The sequence below is a fragment of the Centrocercus urophasianus genome, unplaced genomic scaffold, assembly GCF_019232065.1.
Source record: "Centrocercus urophasianus isolate 14NV4802_14NV808 unplaced genomic scaffold, USGS_Curo_1.0 seq_9, whole genome shotgun sequence".
Lineage (NCBI taxonomy): Eukaryota > Metazoa > Chordata > Aves > Galliformes > Phasianidae > Centrocercus > Centrocercus urophasianus.
The window spans coordinates 1081527-1103904 of record NW_024885532.1 but is presented as its reverse complement, the minus strand read 5'-3'; the positions used below and the strand labels follow the sequence as shown (position 1 = coordinate 1103904).

At 41.0% G+C, this 22378-nt stretch overlaps 1 protein-coding gene across 1 annotated transcript in view; it reads left to right on the top strand.

The window, feature by feature from the left end:
• Nucleotides 1-6539: 6539 nt before the first annotated feature.
• The window catches only part of DNAJC3 (DnaJ heat shock protein family (Hsp40) member C3), a 31824-nt gene continuing 15985 nt past the window's right edge, over nt 6540-22378 (top strand). The window contains exons 1-4 of the mRNA XM_042838853.1: nt 6540-6655; nt 11605-11715; nt 13148-13272; nt 14314-14388. Of these exons, the coding sequence (XP_042694787.1) occupies nt 6574-6655; nt 11605-11715; nt 13148-13272; nt 14314-14388 (393 nt within the window). The 5' untranslated portion in view covers nt 6540-6573. The remainder of the gene's footprint in view (nt 6656-11604; nt 11716-13147; nt 13273-14313; nt 14389-22378) is intronic.

The window sequence follows — 22378 nt, the reverse complement described above, 5'->3', positions numbered from 1 at the left end:
TCTTTTCCTTCCTGCCAACTCCCTCTACTGCACATTTTTCAACATCAATACCTATAGTATTTACATTCTTTCAATCTTACCATCACTTAGTTTACATGAGGAAATCATTTAAGTACATATTCCCATACACAAAAACAACGCATTTAAAATAAAAGAAAGGTAGGACGAGCCACTCTCCTAAATTTCCTCGGTCACCGTCCTGTGAATCTACCAAATCCCAACACAAAATTCTAGCTATGATCTAGTAGCTTGAAGAGACGCAGCCTCATTTAGTTTAATGAATTTCAAGTTGAAGTACTTTAGTCTTCTCTAAGTCTTCTTCTTTTCTTCAAATAAAATATTTCTTTTAAAGGTTTGTCTTCATGCAACAGTTCTACCTGGATTTTACTGAGACAGCCATACAATTTATTTATCTTCCTTTCTCCCAAGCATGGAGGGAATTCAACTTAACTCTAAAGAAATATCTGCAGACACACACTGATTGTGAGTTTTATCTACTTTAAACATAGATATTACTGGAATAGCTTCCTGACTTTTTTTATTTGCGGTAATACTTAAGCCATATGCCAAGAACAGCATTGTGAGTTTTTTTCATTTTTTCTTTGGTGAGTGTAAACCGAAATTACTGGCTTGTTTCTGATGACTTTTTGCCTTCCCATTACCTTTTTGTCAGTGTACATACAATAAGGTAATTACAGGTATTTAAAAGAGAAATGGTATCATAGCTTTAGCACACAAATCAATGCTTTCTTGACCATTCAAACTCCTTTCTTGACCTGTCATGGTTTTTGTATGTCCAAAAGTCTCAGGGCACATGCTGCATGCCTCTGTGAGAGGAGGAGTGATGCCAGCTTCAGCCTAGCTCACTGCCTGATGTAGCTATGCAGTCAGCATATCCTGTAGCCCTGTCACTCATCTTGGGATGCTATGCTGAATTGCATTTGATTTGCTTTCAGGCAGTCTGTAGCACGAGACAGGGTAGATATCTCCATTCCAACACATGGGTTTCACTCAGTGAGTTTCACTCAGTTAAGCTCAGGTTTGCACTCAGAAAAAAACATCTACTGTCTATCATATGACTTATGCGGTATTTAACTTGTTTGTATTTAGAAATCAGTGATATAATAGGAGCAATAGAAAGGTCAATAAACACTGAAACTGAATCAAGGACTTTTAATGCTTTGCTGAGTGAATTTTTAATGGCATGCAATGAATTGTAACTCAGTTACAGGGTTTTTTTTCTGTGAATGGGATGTTTCAGCATTTTTGTTGAACAAGAAATAAATTGTATGAAAAAGGAAAAAGAACCACCGTTTCTCAACTTTAGTACCTCAGCCATGAAGGCTTAGATCAAGTGTAGCATAGTGTAGAAATACCAAAATATTTTAATGTTTGAAGCAAAATTTCTTGACTTGTAACTTCAGAGTAGAATTTTTATTTTAAAATATTCCTTGCTGCAAGAAATGAAATGAAAAACTGTTTTAAAAGAGATAAGTGTGTTTCATATGCTTTGCTTTGTTAAGCCTTCACCCCATCAAAAATCCACAAAAGTGAGTTTTTGTCTGGAATCAAAAGACTTGAAAAATACAACTCAGGTTTAATTGTTTCAATTTTAAGTTAAGTTTAAATATGAACTGCTACTGGAATATTTCTTTTTCAAAATAAACCCCACAAAAGTATCTGCTACTCATCTAACTCTTACTGGGAATCTAAGATGCCAAGGTAAAGAGTAATAGGGGATTTCCAGTCTCTCCTGCCCCGTTTGATGCTTCATTATACCAGAAGTTTAAGTTAGGCAGGAGATAGTGACTGCATTTTGAGATATCTGGAATTTGTTGCTGCTACCATGGCTAGGGAGAAAAGTTACAGACATGGTATAATTCCCCTGATTAAAATACATTTAAAATTAATTGTAAGGAAACATGCATGTCTTATTCCCTTTTCCAACATTTGTCCTACAACCCTGTTTATAATTAACCACTGTGGTATAGTTTAGTGAATAAATCAGACTCAAGGACCCATATTAAAATAAGCTTCACATAAAAAGAGACAAAATGACCTATAAAATGACCTATAAAAAGCATCTTTATAGAAGTATAAAAAGCGGGTAGTAGCTAGTATATAGACATAACATCTAACCACAAGGTTGAGAGCTAAATAATTCCACTCCAGAAACATGGTTCTCCCATCACAGATGTGCCAAAGACATACCTGTGGAATTTTGTTAGGGCAATATGGAGGGAAAAGCATTTACAGAGGCTAACCTTACCCTAAAGAAGAGTGGTCCCTCATGTTCCCTTTCAAGTTTATGGATGAAGATATGCTTTTCCAAGTGGAAGTTTAGACAACTTTGTGTGTGGAACTGCAGTCTGTAGGAGCTTCTCTGTTTCCATTTGCTGCAAAAGGACCTAGAAAAGAAATAGCTCTAAAGCAATCACATTTAAATACCAATCCAAATGTAAAACTACAGAACTACTAAAACAGGTGGATACATAAACAGCAATTCTTTGTTATCCATATATGTGGATACTACTACTATCCCATTTAGCTCCAAGTTTCTGGTGGAGATGTGAACAGATGAAAATAAAAACAAGGTATAAAGTCTCAGAGATTTCTTGCAAGAAGGCCTTGAGAATAGCATCTCTGTTACCATCTTCTCTCTCCTATATTTCCATACCTATATTTTCATACTAGACTGTGTATATAAGGTAACAGCTGCCATACTGCCTCTTCCCTTGCATTGGGAAATGGTTTGGTTTGCTTGAGTGTTTCTGGAAACAGAGTTACTAATTAAAACATTGTCAAGCATATTTGCTCATGGGTATTGAGCAGGGTCCTTCCAGTACGTTGTGTGTTCTTGTGTGTAATGTATCAGTATCTTATGATATCTCAGTAGGTTTCTCAGTTAGTAAGCAGAAATATAAACTTAACAATATCCCTACACCATGTCGCTCCATTCTGTTCACCTGCCTTTTAAACAGCAGTGAGTGACTTAAGAAGTCATCCCTTGCTAGTGGATGCCCTCTGCTGTTTCTCCGTGTATCACCAGCAGTAACAGAAAATTCCTTGTCTTTAAACTTAGTTTTGTCTTTGCCATCTGCTCCAAAACTGCTACAGAAACTTGCTTCTGATGCCAGCCTAATTTTGATTAATCATTTTAAAAGACTTTTTGCATTACAGTTGTGTTGCTCTGCTATTTGTCAAATTCCAGAACATAATGTTCACGTCATGTGCACCAGTCTTTTCTTTTTCCTCTCTTGCACTGTCAGCTTCTGAAGTTGCTAAAGAGAATATGTGTTAAAGGTATATTCTTTTTCCTCTCAAGTCTATAGTTACATTCTAATTTAACTATAAATGTTTTGGGATGTATGATCATCAAGAACGTTCCTACATGGTTTATGGTTTCATTCAAGAATTAATGTGTAGGCATCTGTGTGCCTGATGAGATTTGTATCACAGACAAACAGTTTTTCTTTGACTACATCATTCAGTACTGTTGGCATTACACACTGCTCTTTACATTACTGTATCAGCCTGAAATATTGACCTTCCAATAGGTGCTCGTCAAGCATCTATCCAAAATGCTATTTGATACTTTCGTCATAGTACTTTTGTCTTGTCTTAAGGGATTTGAACCGTTGTGCTTGGTATTCCAGCATTAAATACTGAGTTTTATTTCAGATTGTTGCTATTATCATAGAATCATAGAATCACCAAGGTTGGAAAAGACCTAAAAGATCCCCCAGTCCAACCGTTCACCTATTCCCAACAGCTCCCACTAAACCATGTCCCTCAACACAACATCCAGTCTTTCCTTGAACACCCCCAGGCTCGGTGATTCCACCACCTCCCTGGGCAGTCCATTCCAGTGCCTGACCACCCTTTCTGAAAAGTAATACTTCCTCATGTCCAGCCTGAATCTCCCCTGCCGTAGCTTGAAGCCATTCCCCCTGGTCCTATCACTAATGACACGAGAGAAGAGGCCGACCCCCAGCTCACTACAACCTCCCTTCAGGAAGTTATAGAGAGCAATGAGGTCTCCCCTGAGCCTCCTCTTCTCCAGGCTGAACATTCCCAGCTCCTTCAGCCTCTCCTCATATGGCCTGTGTTCCAGACCCCTCACCAGCTTTGTTGCCCTCCTTTGAACATGTTCCAGGGCCTCAATATCTTTCTTGCAGTGAGGGGCCCAAAACTGGACAAAGTACTCGAGGTGCGGCCTCACCAGTGCTGAGTATAGGGGAACAATCACCTCTCTGCTCCTGCTTGCAACACTGTTTCTGATGCAAGCCAGGATGCCATTGGCCTTCTTGGCCACCTGGGCACACTGTCGGCTCATGTTCAGCCGAGCATCAATCAATACCCCCAGGTCCATTTCCTCTACGCAGTCCTCCAGCCACACTGCCCCAAGCCTGTAGCGTCGCCTGGGGTTGTGTGGCTGAAGTGCAGGACCCGGCATTTGGCCTTGTTGAAACTCATCCCATTGGCTTCAGCCCAGCTCTCCAGCCTGTCCAGATCCCTCTGTATGGCCTCGCTACCCCCAGGCAGATCCACACTTCCAGCCAATTTGGTGTCATCTGCGAATTTACTGAGGGTGCACTCAGTGCCCTCATCAAGGTCATCAATAAAGGTATTGAAGAGGACAGGCCCCAGCACCGACCCCTGGGGAACACCACTCACGACCGGTCGCCAGCTGGATTTGACTCCATTCACCACCACTCTCTGTGCCCGGCCCTCCAGCCAGCTCCTTACCCAGCCAAGAGTGTACCCATCCAAGCCTCTGGCTGCCAGCTTCTGCAGGAGAATGCTTTGGGAGACAGTGTCAAAGGCTTTGCTGAAGTCTAGGTAGACCACATCAACAGCCTTTCCCTCATCCACCAGATGGGTCACTAGATCATAGAAGGAGATCAGGTTGGTCAAACAGGACTTGCCTTTCATGAACCCATGCTGGCTAGGCCTGATCCCCCGGTCACCCTGCACATGCCGCATGATCTCCCTCAAGACAATCTGCTCCATAACCTTCCCTGGCACTGGGGTCAGGCTAACAGGCCTGTAGTTCCCTGGAAATTCTTCCACTAATCTTGTAATTGAGGGCCTATTAAGTAAACCATCATTCATGATTATATTTTTGGTTATCTTAGGGGCTTGAGGTGCTAATTGCCCCGCCGTACTAATTTTATATGGCTTTGGTTACGTTATTTTCTTGGATAGAATACTGTAACAGCTATTATATTCTGGTTGGTTCATTTTTAAGCTTTCTTATATTGTCTTATCCATAGTGCAAGAGTTGTCAAATTCCAGCTCATGCTGACATCTTCAGAACATCATCAATTATTCATTTCACATCTATCACTTCTCCTATTATTTCAACGTCTTATTTCTGAATATTTTCTGCAGGTCAAGTTTCAAGGTGATACTCTTGAAGCACCATCTTACAAATGAAATGTTGGAGAGGGACAACTTGCTTTTCTCTTATTCATTCTCATCTTTCAAGAAAGCTTGCAGATTATATCATCTAGGGTGAAAAGAGCAATGTGACCAGAAAGAAAAAGGAAATCTGTGGTTGCTGCATCAGACTCTGAGACTCAGCTTTGTCATTTGCTTAGCAGAATTCGTGAGAACTATATTTTTATTTTTAAGCATAGGTAGGCTTTAACATTATATAATACACCCCAAAATGAATTGTTTGTCCAACAACACACAGCAGATAACTTGAAACAACAACTTGGCACATACACCGTTAGCTTCTCTCTACTAAGAAAACACACATTTTAATTATGGAAAAAAGGGAAAATGTCTCCAAACATAAGCCTGTTAGATTGCAAGCTATCTCACACAGGTTTTAGTTTCAGTGTACAGGTCAAGAATGAACTCCTACCACAAGAACACTGCGCTCTGTTCAGTCACATCACTGATTTTTCTACAGTTCGGTAAGTTCCCTAGTAGTGTTTGCATGCTGACCCTCAGCAGCGCCCCACTTCGGTGGAAAACTGGATTGTGCTCCAGGGACGGTAAAAGCTATAGTTTGAAAACATGCTCGCTTCTCTCAGCAATGAAGAGACAGCATCAATTTACTTGTGCGTTATTGCTTGCTGATGTAGAATACGAGCAGCCCTGACATACCGCCTTCAAGCCAGGACGGGTAACGGCAATCATCTGCATTGCCAGCCGTAAGCTTAATCTGTTTTCCCCAGCTCCCCTGCCCCAGGAGAAGCCCACCTACAACAGTAGGGAGCGGGCACAGAGACAGCAAACGCTTGCTAACCGGCTTAACAGCCCTCAGAGGAGCAGCCATCTCCACTCAGGGCACCGACTGAGAGCGTCAGCTTCGCTCCGCCCCCAACGCACGCGCCGCCCGAAGAGTCCGGGTGGGACGATTCAGAATGACGGCTGCTCTACTGCGCATGCGCTGTGACGACGGCGGCCTCGCCTTCCTGCAGCGCACTTCCACCTTCCGGGAGAGCGAAGGGGCGGGCGGGCGCGGAGCGGCCAATCAGCGGCGCCCACGACCCTCCCTGCACGAGTCGGAGCCGTCGGGCCGGGGCGCCGCCACTACGGCCGCGGGTGTCGGCGGCGATGGTGTCGGCCGCGGCCTCTGCTGGCCGCCTGGGCTCCGCGCTGCCCTTCCTGCTGGTGCTCCTCGACCTGCAGTATCAGGGTGAGGGGGGCGGGGAAGCGTCGTGAGAAGCGGCGGGCGGCGTAGGGCCCACCCCGCCGGCAGGCTTCTGAGAAGCCCGGCGGCCGGGCCGGGAGAGCCGTGGCTGGCAGCGCCGTGGCGGCGGGGCGTCCCGCGGGAGGGCGCTTCTGGGAACGGCACCGGGCGGGAGGAGGCCGGGAGCTGCCACCTCAGCGGGCCGAGGGCGTAGGGCGGCCCTTCGCCGGGGCCCTGGCGGCGCCGTGCGTGCCTCGCGTCCCGGGCGGCGTCCCCCAGCGCTGCTCCTCGCGGCTCCGTCCCTTTAAGTCCTTATTCGGGCTCCCGGGGCGTTCCCGGCTCTCTGCCTCTGTCGGTGCCCGACCTGCAGCTTTGCCGATGCTTCTTATAGTTGTGGTGAACTTGTTTATATTTTATTTGATCGTTTTCTTTCCTTCTGCCTCCCCATTAGTGTGTGAAAATCAGCAGACCGGTTTTATCCGCCCCTCCCGCGGCCTCGTTTTCTTTTCGAGTACGCTATCAGTAACACCTGTGCAGTCAAACTTATTCTCAGGCTGCTGTGAAATGTGCAGCTTGGTTATACAGTGGTGCAGGTAGTTCAACTTGAGGAACTTTCTCTCACAGGTGCTGGTAGGTCAAGGTGCAACTGAAGCTATCAATGCTCAGGATAAGTATCCAGACTAAGGGCTGACTTGGGCTTGTTGTTAGAAGTTTGCTCCTTAAGGTGCTAAACTAAAGAATAATTCAGCTGGCCAAGAGGTGATGTGGGCATGTGGTGGCAAAGATAGCCTGCTGTCCAGGTGTGCTCCTCTGTGGTGTTGGATGGCTGTTCTTGCAATAGTGCTCAGGTGCTGCTAGGGGAAAAACAGTGGTCACTGTCCACGTATACTTCTTTCTCTGATTGTGACAGCGATGTTCCTTCTAAGGATTCTTTCCTCAGTGTTGTTGACCAGTTTCAAGTGTGCAATTTAAAGGCTATATAGAATTATTAATGCTGTTTTTCATTATTTGGAGAATATTTTCGTGACTTCAGTTCAGTATAGAAGTTTTGGAATAGAGTAGTAGGCTGAGGAGTGATGTTTCTGGAACTTGGTGAATTTGTTAACACCTTCATCAGAAGTTCGTTTTCCTGAGAATGTTATGGAGTTCAGAGTTTTGTTTTTTTTCCTCACAGTATTACTTTTCTCTAAACTCAGAGGCATTTGCTGACTAGATTGTAGAAATGTCTTGTGGCAGTTAATTTGTGAGGCAGTGAATAAGTCAGGCTGCATTAAAGTCAGATTTTAGTTATTATCTATGAGTGTGAATTACCATAGAATCATAGAATGGCCTGAGTTGAAAAGGACCACAGTGATCTTGTTTCAACCCCCCTGCTGTGTGCAGGATTGGCAACCAGTAGACCAGGCTGCCCAGAGCTATGTTCAGCCTGGCCTTGAATGCCTCCAGGGATGGGGCAATTATGACTGACTATTAAATGAATTCAGTTAGAAATATTTTTTGAATCCTTGGTGTTGTGGAAAGTTGTTTTGCCCCTTCCTGTCCTGCTTCTTGAATTCCTTCCCATTTGATACAAGTTGACTCTTGGGAAGATTGATCTTTTAGGACTTGTACACACTAATAGTGACAAAACATGACAACTGGAAGGGATAGAGGGGTATTGTTTCTCTTTCCATGCGCTGTCCTCAGACAAAGGAAACTGAATAAAGGGAAGTGGGTTTCAAGCATACAGAGCTCAGTTCATTACTGTGGGTACAGTTAGGTGTTTCTCTCACTCCCATTCCGCATCTTTTTGTCCTGAGTTTGGGAAGGTTTTGAATCTCACCACAGATTGTGAAGGGTAGTTGTGTGGTGTGGGGTGAGGGAAGCATTGCTGTGCTCTGAGGCTTCTTTCAGGCTTGTTTGTGTCAATTATGACACTGTTTGCTTGTCCCCTTCTTCCTTTGCTCAGACTTGTCATTGAGAAACTTGCTTACATGCATACAAAACTGAAGCTCAAACCTATGTAAAAACAGCAGCAAACGTGACACCTGTATTGAACACATAATCATTCAAATTGAAACCATCCCAAAACGGGATTGCTGCCTCCCGTGGCAAAACAATCACTCAAGTTCTCTGCTAAAATGGAAAAAGAAAAGTTTAGTAGTGTACCATTCCAAGGCAGGAATCTGGGTAAATGCAAAATTTTGACGCTGTTCTGAAGTTGGAAGGCTTTTTAAAGCTTTTTACATTAGGAGTCAGACTGATTACATGAAAATGTAACTGGAAGTTTCAGCACTTGTTACTGAAATAAAACAAAAATCTTCCCAGGAAGCTGTGATTTATTTGAAGTGAACATATTTAACTGGAAAAACTAGTTAGCTGCACCTGTTTATCTTTCCTCCTGACCTCTTTCCTTTCAGGTGTCAGTACTGGTGCCAGTTCTTGTTGGGGGTGCATCTTTCCACTCCTGTGTTGGGGCTGGCTCAAGCTCTGAACCTATTCCAACTGATGCTCCAGCAGCTGGGGCTCCTGTGTCTGCTGGTTTGAGCTCATCAGGCACCTTTTAGGAATAATAATATCCAGGTTAAAATAGTGCAAGTGTTCACATAGCGTGCTTGGACATATCGTTAGTTTCATGCTGGAGCAAGGCTAGCTTTTCTAGCTGTAGTACCGAGCTGTCTCTATCTGGCTGACTGATATCTGTCTGCTGGAAAGACTGGCTGGAGTTGGTTCTTGTGTTTCCCAGACTGAGGAGCCAAGAGGTGCCCAAATGCCATGCACAGAATTTGGTTCCTTAGGGTCAGCAGCACTGGCTCCTTTGCTTGGTGCTGCTCCTCAGCTGTCTGCTAGGGCGGCTGATTCAGAGCCACCATTTGCATGCTGCCAAAAAATGTGTAAGCCATATAGTTACATGAAAAAGCAGCATAATGATCAGGTCTGTGCAGAGTTTCAGTGCACTAGTGGTATATGTCAATTTTCTTTGTGGCTACACTGGTTGTACAGGCTGGAGACTCTCCATTGATTTACCACATTCAGCAGCTTTTAGGGTCAGATTTTAATGCAAGTCCAGTAACAAGTTCTGTTTTGCAGGCAAGGAACCTGCAGTCACTTGTACTTCTGTTGTTGTTTTTGCTTTGCCTTATTTCTCTACTCAAGTTACTCCTGCTTTTCTTACTATTAGCGGTCACTTGCCTCATTTCTTTTTTTTTTTTTTTTTTTTTCTTCTGTTACCATCTTCAGTGTTTTCAAGGAGAAAGATCTCTCCTGATGAATGTGTTATGTAACTGTAGAACTGTAGCGAGCGTTGTGCGGATGAAAGGCTCTGAATAGTACAGGCACACCCTGTAGTGGAGGCTGTTCTTAGGGCAGTGCCGGTGTCCCTAAATCTGAAATAAGGATGCTCAGTAAAAAAACCATGAGATTCTGTGAAACCTGAATGCCTTTGTTAGGGGTATCAGAGAGCAACGTACAGCCCGCTTCTAGGATCCAGCTCCTCGAGTTTGAAAGATTTCAGATGTTTCTATGTGGGGAGAACATTTCATGTTTGCTTATGGTATTATCTGACTTGTTGCCAATTTACTTCTGGCTATAGACTTCATATCCAACTGTGTGAGAATCTTTATGTCATCTTGAAAGATGATGGGTGGACAAGTTGATGATGAAAGGTTTAGGCTTTAAAAGCAGGAAAAAAATCCCCATGGTGCAAAATCCAAACAGAATAGCAGGTTTTTTTTAATGAAAAAGGTATTCACATGAAGACTGCCTTGAAGTGTACCTCATCTACCTCTGTATATGAGAAACTTGCTGTCAAGAAACACTTCTATATCATTGTCAGCTAAACTGTTCGTATTCTATGCAAAACACCCAGAATAGATTTTAAAATGTGTTTTAAAACCATTCCCTAAATGGGCTAGATGATAAGTAGTGTTACCTTTTTAACTTCATGTATTTAAACTACAGCAAGAAGAATTCGGGGCTTATTAGTTGTTTTCATTAACTTAGAGGAATTTGCTTAATATTGGGATTATAAAGCAAATGATAGCATTGAAGCCTTTGAATTCAGTCACATGAGTTCTTAACGATAACAGGTAGAGCTTTTTTCAGTGGATACAGAAGACATCTTTTTTTTTTTTTTTTTAATAGGCAGCTCAGTAGTTTCCTTACAGTGTGTAAATGAAAGAATTATGATCTGTACTGAAGAGTGAGAAAAGAAAAATAAGATCTTGGGTGCTGAAAGGTCTTAGTTCTAAAATACTGATGACTTGATGTTCAGAAATTACTGTTCTTTTATTACAAATATTTTGTTGCTTGATCACCTTTCTGTGAGAAATTTTGGTATCTTTAATGTGGTTAGGTAATGTAGCTTTTACTCAGAAAGTAAAATAGCGTCAAGGTGCTGCTGTTTTGTTTTTTTGTTTGTTTGTTTGTTTTAATTCAAGATTAATTCATAGAGTAATAGGATTATGGGTTGGGAAAGATCTTAAGAATCATCCAGTTCCAACCCCATGCTGTGAGCAGGGCTGCCAGCCACCAGCTCAGGCTGCCCAGGTCTCCATCCAGGCTGACCTTGACCGCCTGCAGGGATGAGGCATCCACAGCTTCTCTGGGCAGTCTCTTCACTGAGCCTGAATTGGTGTATCTACAGCGCGGACTTAAAAAATCAGCTCCTTCCTTCATGACAGCCTTCTTTCCCTGGTGACAGAGCAGCAACGATTCATTAGTTTTGAACTAAAAAGCTGTCCCTTCCAAAACGTACTGCTTGAATATGAGTTTCATACCACTGGTTAAATGGAAGGGCATTGATAACTTTAATTGTTCGCATCAGAATTTGCACCACAGAGACATTTTGCTTGGGAAGATGTGGATTTCCATTTCAGCACCAGTACTGATGCTTATTGTGTGGATCATATTATTTCTGTATGTCTTTTGTATAATCATACTGCTCATTCAGAAATCAATCTTTGTTTTTCTTGAAGGAGCTGAGTGTGGAATAAATGCCGAAGTAGAAAAGCAGCTTGAAATGGGGAAGAAGTTATTGGCTGCTGGACAACTGGCAGATGCTCTGTCTCATTTTCATGCAGCTATTGGTATGTATTTGAAGAAAGTGATGTTTATGTTGAAACAACTCTGATTTATAAATTTTCAAGTAAGTTTGATGGTCCACATCCTTGAATTGAAATACAAGCACACAGACAGCACCAATAAAAAGCATTGTTTATTAACGCTGTATTTTCTTGGTCACATATTGTGGGCTTTAAATTGTTGGACTTTGTTGTAATACATTCATTTACAAGCACATTGTTTTTTCTTTGAAGTGAATAAAATCATGGTGCTAGACGGAAAAGTCTCAGTAGCACAGCTCATTACTATCGATGTCTTGGTATAAAAATGAAATGTATAAAGAATGAAATATCTGCTGATTCTGAGCTCTTAGTATTTTGTCCTAGTTCTGTAAGATCAGCTTCTCTTAAGTACAGAGAGTGAAGGGAGTCTCTTTTTCTGTGCTACGGCAGTGCCTCGTGCTATGGAAATGGTCTTTTATTCCCTTTGCCTCTATGCGGCTGCCAAAGCCACATGTTTACTTTAAAGCTCAACTGTAATCTCAAATGAGGTAAACAAGGGACGTGGTAAACAAGGGACATCCTTGTTTTGTTCCTTAGATGCGTTTTATTGTCTGTAATTTCATTGATAGTGAAAAGGAGTATATTTTTGAAATCCAGTAAATAGTCTACTGTCTTTTACTGCATTTTGTTGTTTGGGTGATCTAAATTACCTTTCCTTGGGAGCCTACAGTAACTGTCACTACTTCTTTGAAATACTGCATGGTGAGGAGTATTAGGAACTTAAGTACTGTTTTCAGAGGCTTATGTTCCCTTTCTGTAGTGATATTTGTGCATGTGCTGGGTTTAAAGGATGTTAAAATTGCAGGATCTTGCCAGCTTGACTGGCAGACCACGTATTGGCCTTGAAGTTAGCCTGCAGGTTTTTATGTAGTGCATGTTTTTCCTCTGCCATTGAGAGGGTGTTGGTGCCCACCATATGTTAAAGGAATGAGTTGCTTCTGTCTAAATGGGTGATGTAAAGGGTTTGTGCATCTGTAATGACATTGGTCTAACGTTTGGGTCATTTTGGGATTACTTGTTTGCTTTTTATACGATGAAATGGGCAATGATGAATTAACATGCTTTCAAATGCAGGCCTGCAGTTTGAGATAAAGGGTTAGTATTTAGGAGCTGTTTTTTTTTTTTGTTTTTTTTTTTTTTTGTACAAAGCTGAAAATATATGCATATTTCACCTTTACAAGTCTGAGTTATTTGGAATATACTGTGTTTCGCTAATCTTTATTGTGCAATAATTAAACTGCATAAAATTACTTGGAAAAAGTGTTTCATTGATAAATATAATTTTTCCAATGGCTTAAAACTCAGGAAATATATTTTTAGTCATTACAGTTCAGCTGTACCCAAAGGTTCACTTACTTTGGAGACAGTATTCTGATTGCTGTTCATTTGCTTGCAGAGGGAGACTCTGATAACTACATTGCTTATTACAGAAGAGCCACAGTGTACTTAGCCATGGGCAAATCTAAAGCAGCAATTCGTGATTTAAGTAAAGTGGTTGAATTAAAGCAGGACTTCACATCCGTAAGTATTCTTGAAATTGGAAACTGTTCAAGCGTAAAAAAGAAATATTACTTCAAAGGAGGCTGTTTGTCAGGTTTTGCTAAACAGAAATAGAAAATACATTATAACTCAGAGCTTTAAATACGATAAAGTAATAGCAGTAGTGTATGTACTTGAATTTGCAAATACTCCAAGAGCAGTCTAGACTTATTCTGGAAACTAATGGTTTCATTAAGTGCATGTTCCTCGTGGGTTTGTCCTGTATGCTTTCCTTCTCTCCTTTGCAGCTGTTCCATTTTCAGTTACCATTGCTGCTCTCTCAGGGGTGGGGAAAGGGAGAGCAGATGCCTCTTCTCTCTTCTGTCCTATTACTTGATTTGAGACATTTCTCCTCTCTTGGTCTCACTGCCCTCCCGTGGGACAAGTCCTGACTTACTCTTACCTCTTTTGTGCTTATTATATGAAGAGAGTCTGACTAAGTAGTTGGGTGATGTCCTCTCCACCCAGTTCCCTCATTTCCATTTTCAGTAGCATGTCCTGGATAACTTCCAGTAAAGTAGCAAGTGTTAAATTCAGTGTTGTATTTGTATCATAAATCAAATCATATAGATCATTAACTTGCCTTGATATGTACTGGCTGTTGCTCTGAGAGTTTAGTGGAAGAACTCAATGTGGGAAATTTAAAAAATTATTTATTTCTGTTGGTTCAAAACAAATCTGTGAGAAGTTATAACCAGGAAAGCAGCTGAAGGTTAACGTTCTAAAAGTTGTACGAAACAAAGTGAACAAGTTCTTCTGCTGATGTCTGGAGTTACTGCTATTTATTAGAAAAGTGCATCTCTCTCAGCTGTGGTGTAAAGTAATTATTTACTGTCAGATGCCTCTTAAGAATGCTGTTAGTTTAGGAAGGCAAAAGAGCAGGTGATATTGTCTCCGACTCAGCTTGTTAGCTGCAGTAAAATGAAATCATTTTCTTCTGCTAAAGGTAATAGAAACAGATTTTGATAATTCCTTGAGTTCTAATGTGTAAATAGAAAAGAATTGCCTTCTATTTCATTTCAGGCAAGATTACAGAGGGGACAGCTGCTGCTCAAGCAAGGAAAATTTGATGAAGCAGAAGACGACTTTAAAAATGTGGTAAGTTGGAGTCCTGAATTGGAAAAACTGCTTTCCAGCTTTTAATGTTGGCTTCTAAGGCAAGATCTCAACTCTGATGTTTCAGAGAAATGTGAATGTATAGATAAGTTTGTGTCTTCCTTGTTCTTGAAGGGTATCGTAGTTAAGCTGCATCGTGTGAATAAATGACCAATGTTGGGATGGAGTAGAGAAGATGAAACCAGAAGGTGCTGCATGAAGCAGCACAGCACTTTGAAGAGGTTTTTGGTGGTTTGTTTTTTTTTTTTTTTTTTTTTTTTTTTTTTTTCATATGTGCCTAATGCTTTGTGATCTCTGCTTGATGGCATCTATACTGGAGATCAGTCTTCTTCAACCAGAAATGTAGGGTTAGTGATGTGTGACTCAGTGTAAATCAGCATTCAGTTACATGCTTCATGATAATCAGGTGACAGTGGGAAATAACTGGGTGCCCTCATGGATCAGGCTCTTTCCAGTGATTGCCAAAGGATCCTAGGCTCTTAGTTCAGTTACTGTGATGTTAAAAATCAGGTAATTCAGTGGCACGCATCTGCATCTCTTCACATTTGCAAAGGAGTTCTGCATCCCTCATGAAAGTGCTGACAGCAGTCTCTCTGTGATCAGAAAGTGCCCAGAGTTTCCATACAAGTCTGGCTGGCTGTTATTCACTTGAGTGAGTTTTTATTTCAGTGGATATTTTGTGTTACAGCAACCTTATGCTGCAAAAATAATCCCTGGAACAAAATCAACTTCATCTTTGGGAAATATGTAAAATAAGCTTCCCTCTCTGTTGCATCAAATTACTGTAAGAACATGAATAAATAGGATTAATTATTGTATTCATTTATTCTTCAGCATTTGCTAGTTTAAACAGCTTGCCTGTCCTTTATACCAGCATAAATAGAATTTGCAGGTGTAACTGATGCTGTCATACTGGCATTCTTTGAAGTGTGTGATGGAGAAAGCAGTTATGTACTGCAGATTAGAGATGCTACATGGAATCTTTCTAGTGAGTCTTTAAGTGGAAAACAGAGCAGTTACAGTTTACACTTGCAGGGCAGCTTTGTAACCATTACAATAATGAATGTGCCAGGTGATGCTGGTGTTTGCAGTAAAGCTGCAGTAGCTTATCCTGAAAGTCATGTAGCAGGGGCTCCTGCTGCTTCTTGCTCAGTAAGGAGCAAGCATTTGGTCTACAGTTGCACGTCCAATTGCAGTGCAGCCCTGCTGTTTGCACTGTGTGAGAATGTCATCCAGTTCTGATTAACTGAGGCCATAGTTACTGCAACAGCATTTACACGATGTCAGTGTTGATTCTGAGTGTGTGTATGCATCTTTTTCCAGTGACTCCTTTCTGGACTGTTGCATAATAACATGTAACATGGACATAACATAGAAATTACATGGAAATGCTTTCCCAGTCAGCTGTGGAGTAGCTTGCTTTTTTCCAAACCAACTGAAACTCCAGACAGTCATAGCTGCTTTTCTTCAGTCACGTAGTTTCCAACTTCAGTTGGGCTTCGAGGCAGAAGTAGAACAGAGTTTTGTCTCAGTAATTGAGTGAGATTCTATATTGGTCCTAAAATCTTAGTTCCAGTTTCCTTGGTTCTCTGAACAGTGTTGCTTATGTGCTTTCTTAGTGATTATGTTAAGTGGTATGTTTTGAAAAGAATATTTTGCTTGAACATATTGCATTCAACTGAAAAACATGATATTGAATTAATCCTTTATAATAGGTTTCTTTATTCATTCAGTAGAGAAGATCCTATTATTGTATCTTGACTCCAAAGTAAAATACTTCCGTGAAGGCCTAGTGAGAGATTTCTCTTGCTTTCTTCTAAGTCTTTCAGGTATATGGTCAGGTTGTTCTCTCAGTTCTTGTTCTGGCAACGTGCTTACTTCTCAATATGAAAATGTTTAATCTTAAAGTGAGAGGAAATCAAAGCACAGTATTGTGAAACATTAACACTCTGTTTCTCTGTGACACTGATTTATGTATACGTGAGAAAGGGAGAGGTGGTGGAAGACTTTTTAGAGATTAAATGGTTTCTAAGTGATTTTAAGACCTGGACATCCAGACTCTCTAAATTAGTTGCTAAAGCAACAGAGGAAAATTAAACAGTAGTCACTCAAACTTTTGACTCATACTGCAAGTCAGTTGTCAAGAACTGAAAAGGAGTAAGTAATTCATTGCTCAAAGTAAAACTTCCTTCTGTACTAGTGCAGATATGACCCAAAGAAGTACCAGTGGGGTCTCCATAGCTTTAGGCTAGAATTCAGTTTTGGTCTTGGATTCCTAGAATTGTACATTTTACGTTTGAACTGAGTATATAATTTCTGGTCTGCTTTTTGGCTGAGTAAATGTAGGTAAGGGCCTAAATGGCTCTCTGACCTTTCACTTTGACTGGTTAGCTGCTAACTAGGCTACTCTCATTCTCAGTAAGTATGTAACACATCAGCAAATGTAGATATCCAGATCTGCATCTAAATTGCAGAGAGACATTGACTGTCCCACATTTGTCATGCATCTAAGTCTGCAAGCAGTCACTGTAACTCAGTAATCACGTAGAGTAACCATGCAGCAGTCTGATCATATGACTGAGCCTGCGGAAGTTGAATATCATGTAAAGATGGGAAGAAAGTGCTGTGTTTCAACATCTTAATATGAAGAAAAATAATCTGCTTTCTTTAGTATGGAGATTTTCAGGACATTGTGTGACGTATGTGGTTCTGAGGACATGATCTGCTTGCTAAAATGATTAAGGAGGAGGTAAATGTGAGAGTTAGCTTTCATGATTTTTCCCCCTCCCCCCCCAGAAAATTTTGTGGATGAGATGAGCTTTCTTGAGATAAAGCCAATCATTTTGGTTGTGTGCCCTTGGCTGACAGTAGATGTGTTCCCAGGTGTGATTTTGGTGATGGTGATTTGTTTTTGGTTTAAGGCAGAGGATCAGCTCTTAAGATGTTCCCCACTTTTGAGTTAGAGAAACCAGCTCAGTATTTGGAAAGTAAAGAGAGTGATTTTACTTGGGCTACTCAAGGACAGGCATGTAGGAGGAAGGCAGTTTCTACTTCCTTGTATGACACTTGAGTCACTGTTGCCAGTATTGCTTTCCCTACGTACCAAAAGCTGCGAGTGGTGTAATGTGAACTGCCTGTAAATGTTATTTTCTCATAGCATATTCCCTCAGTCTGTCAAATCCCAGTGGAAATACTGAAATATCAGTTTCTTTCCTATCCTTCCTCCATTCTTTCTTAGAGTTGTGCTCCTTGAAAGGATTGTCTGAAGAGTTCAGCAGATGAAGTTGCTCTTGAGAGAAATTCTTTCTACAGTTTTACAGTACATGGGAAAAGTTTGTGAGGACCCTAAACCTCTTTAAAATTGTATTGTTGCCAGATAGAGCAGTTCTTCTGTTCAGATGCTTTTACCTGAAACAGTACTGGCTGTTTTGAGGGCATTAGTGGCATTGCGAAGGCAGGCAGTGGGAATGCCTGACTGGGAAGGGTGGGAGCACTGCTTTCATCTATAGAGCCTTTTGAGACCTCAGCTATTGTGCCATTGTTTTACAGGTTGGTGTTGTGTTTTGTTTTGTTTTGTTTTTCCCATTTTTCCTTCCTGCATTTCCCTTTTGGCTGAAGTTAATCACTTTGGTTTTGGATAGAGGAAGTGATTCAGACTTATCCCTTGATGTGTTAAGGAAGACTGTGTTTATAGGAACTCTTCGTTTTTGCCAACGGATGCACCGAGCTGATGAGGTTACAGCATGCACCAGGAAGCATTTTTTGCCTAGCAAGACCAGATAACAGCTCTTTACTCTTTAGAAAAGTAGCTTTTTCCTTCTAACTCAGCTGTCAGAATGGAAATTTAACATCTAGAGGGTAATAAACTCTTAATGGATGTCAACAGAATGGTCTAATTCTTGTGTGCAGAGTGCCCAGGATGAAACAGAGGTAAAGCATAAGTCCTTGGGTGAATTTTTTTATTTTGAAGTTGTTGCTTACAGTGTATGAGTAGTATTTATTTCTCCAATCTCAATTTTGGTTAAATGCTCCTATGCATTAATATCAAGTTCATTTGGTTCTGATTAGTAGCTTCCAAATAATAGCTGTCAATAGGGTGAATTTGGGAGTGCATCAGTGCTCAAAACTAAGGCCTCAGCCCGTGAAAGCCCTGGAATATTTATTTGTCTTCAAGCATGTGATTTTTGAGAGAAAATAGAAGGAATAATTATATCCTCTGGTTGTCACATTCCTTTCAAATCCTCTTTTTATTTTTTTTAGGACTGACTGTGATGTTCACAGTTGCACTGTGCTGCAATAAATACTCCAATTTGAGATTTCCTAAGTACCCTTCCAAGGGAGACAATTGCATGAGCATTTAAAAGCTGGAAACTGAAGTTTCCACTTGCAGCTCCACTAGATGTCAGCCAAAACTAAGTGGCTGAGCATAGTGTGTTTGCAGATGTTTGTTTTCTAATCTAGTGAAGGCTGTGGTTGCAGAATGCACTTTTTTTTTTTTTTTTTTAACTTCAGTCAGCATTTTGGATGTAGATGGGAGAGACCATCTTATGTCACTGTAAGTTACCAAATGCAAGTTTGCTTAGTATCCAGAGTTCTCTTAAACTTTACGTTACATTACGTTAACCGTGAATGTTTCTCTCAGATGATATGATCATCTATAGCTTCCTGGGTAAAGGATGTATTTAAATACTTTCTTTTTTCTGTCTAATATCATGGCTGTGTTATCTAATATATCGCTCTGCCAGTGCAGAGCTTTCCTTTGTGCTCTGTTCTTGTATGCATCAGTGTCTTGATTTCTTATAAGCTGCAGAAATTCCTGCAGCCCTCTTTGAAGCATGTAAGTTCAACAGGACCAAGTGCTGTGCCCTACCACAGCAACCCCAGGCAACACTACAGGCTTGAGGCAGAGTGGATGGAAGAGTGGTGAAAGAAATGGACCTGGGGGTGTTGGTTGATGCTCAGCTAAATATTAGAGCCAGCAATGTGTCCAGGTAGCCAAGAAGACCAGTGGAATCCTGGCTTGTATGAAAGTAGTGCAATCAGCAGGAACAGGGGGTGATAATTGTCCTGTACTCAGCTCTGGTGAGGTTGTGCCTTGAGCTCTCTGTTCACTGTTGGGCCCCTTGCTACAAGAAAGACACTGAAGCCCTGGAGTGTGTTCAGAGAAGGGCAGCAATGCTGTGAGGGGTCTGGAGCACACATGTAATGGGGAGCAGCTGAGGAATTGTTCACTCTGGAGAAGTGGAGGCTCAGGGCAGTTCTTATATCTCTCTGCAGCTACCTGAAGGAAGGTTGTGATGAAGTGGGGGTCGGCTTCTTCTCCCTCATAACTAGAGACAGGACAAGAGGGAATGGCCTCAAGTTGCACCAGGGGAGGTTCAAGTTGAATATGTTCTCTGAAAGTGGTCAGGCACTGGAATGGTGTGCCCAGTGTGGTTGACTCACTGTCTCTGGAGATGTTCAAGAAATGTTAGGTATTGTACTAAGGGATGTGGTTTAATGGGGAAATATTGGTGGTAGGTGGATGGTTGAACTGGGGGATCTTGGAGGTCTTTTCTAACTGTGGTGATCTGTGATTTTTCACAAGCCTCATCAATTTACTTTCATTATCAGTGTATTCACAAGCATGAAAAGCAAGAAAAATGCTGAATTTGAATTGAATTCCTAGTATGTTTTTCTCCACTGTCCTGGATACAGCATGGTAGTATAGCAAAGTTTTGAGTCTTGCCTTTGAGATGAAATGCTGTATATGCCAGCTTCCTTATGAGCAGTGGAGAGCTGGAAGATGCACATGTAAATGCATTTAAAGGTCTGCTTTAAAGTCGTGTGGCTCATGCTTTTGTTCTGTTTAATGTCTCTCAGCTGGGTGGGGGGAAAGGAGGGTTTTTTTTTTTTTTTTTTTTTTTTTTTTTTTGCCCTGGGATGATTCTCCACTTTACTGAGATTAGACAGTAAAATAACACAACACCTATAAGTGGTAAATCTGCAACAGAAAATTACTTACAATAACAAAACCATTCCCATATGCTGGCCTCTGTTTTCTCTGAAGGAATTATAATTTTGGGGTTGGTTTTTCTTTTTGGTAGTGAATGTAAGCTGCTGTAACAGATGGCTAATGCTTGTTGCTGTAACTTAAACTGCAACTAAGCATTCTAATCCAAATGTAGTAACCATCAAAGACAGCAAAGGATGCTGTGCTGAAAAGCAGCGGCTGTGTTCTGGAACATGTTCACCACTAGCAGTGTGCTTGCAGAGCACAGCTTAAGATGAGCATGCAGAGAACTATTAGATTTGCCTTAGATGTGTATTAGCTCAGCTGAAGTGAGATTTCTTTAATACCTTACTCTTTTCTAGGAAATCTTACGTGCTTAGTGCAAGCAGTTGGTCTGTCCCAGCTTCACCATTCCAAAGGAAAAGGATGAATAACTGAAATGTTATTTGTTATCAATAGTAGTGTGATAGTCGCCTGATCGCTGGGCAGAAGGACAGAAGGAACTTGGAAAATAAAGCAAAATTAGAGTATCAAACAACTGTTTTATTTCCCGCTTTCCCTGGGTGCTTAATGAAGAGACTTATTTTTGTTTTAATTAACATGACTGATGAAGACAACGTATTAGTACACTAAGTAATTACTAAGAGCCATGAGTGTATATTTTTGTCATATAGAGAGCATTAAACTAAAGCTTAATGGCTTAACTTGAATGATAGCTTGAGAGGTTTTTTCCTTTGCTCTAACTGGACAGTTTGTACTATCTCATTTTATCTGGGATGCTTCACTTAAATGATCTCTAGTACAGTTTGATTTGTCTGTGTGACTGTAACATTGCTTCTCCTATTCTACTGGTAGTTTGGTCCAAATGATTTACAAAAAACATACAGCGTGTCTAAGGAGTGCGGTAATGGATAAAGCTTATTTGTAGAAAAGAGTTGTTTATTTTTAAAAGAATAATGCTGAGAAATTGAGGGACAAAATTGGGTCAGTCATGGAACTGAAGAGTTCAGAACTTAAAGGAGGTTTCTAATCTTTGAACTTTTAAAATCACAGATGTAGATATTTGCCTCTGTTGTATTCTCTGGTGCTGGGAGAGAATGAGGATGCGTGCTGGTGAGGGTTTATAAGCAGAATTTCTTTTCTAACTAGGGGAAAAGCTTTTTGAAACGTGTATTAAGAGTTGACCTACATAGGACAGAACTCTTTGCTTTCCTCTGTTCTTGCAGAGAGGCAGTGTAAAGGAGTACTTTCAGGTCTAAGTACAACTTGATTTCCGCCAAAGTAAAATGAAACAACTTCATAAGGTACAGAAATACTTTATGTAAGGCATCTAAGACAGAGGTGAGACCTGGTCCAGCTTCTCATGTTCCACTGAGGCTTTTCCCTTTCACGTACTTAACTGTTAGAACCAGGGGAATTCTGTTGAAGAAGTTCTGAGGACTAATGTTGAATTACGTTAGAGACATGAGCGCAGAGTATGAGCATTTGAAGTTCAGGAAAAAAATGGAAGGGGCAACTTGAAGATCCAGGAGGAGAGGAAAAGGTACAGGATGACTTTGAGGATATGGTAATTTCAATGGGCATTCTGTGTGTAAAATACGAGGTAGTGCAAGTTTTGATTTAAAAACAAAACCAAAAAAATCTGAAGTCCTACTGATTCGCCCCCTCTAAAACTCTGGAAATCATAATGATCAGCTGTAAGTGTGAAGCTACTGCTGTTGTCTAACTGTATTAATTTTACATATGACTTCCTGGCTTTGCAAGGGAATGGATGAGATTTTTCCTGGCCCTTATTTGTTGTTCCAGTTCCAGTAGCAGAGTTGCTGTGAGAGCTGTTTGGTTTACTTCTTTGCAAATAGAAAGCTGCCTAAATAAATGAATGCAAGGAAAATGCAGCTCCTTGGTCGGAGGGAGGAAACTAGTCATAAACAAAACCTTAGGCTTGTGTAAAACCGCATATGAAGTGAAGTGCCTGAATTC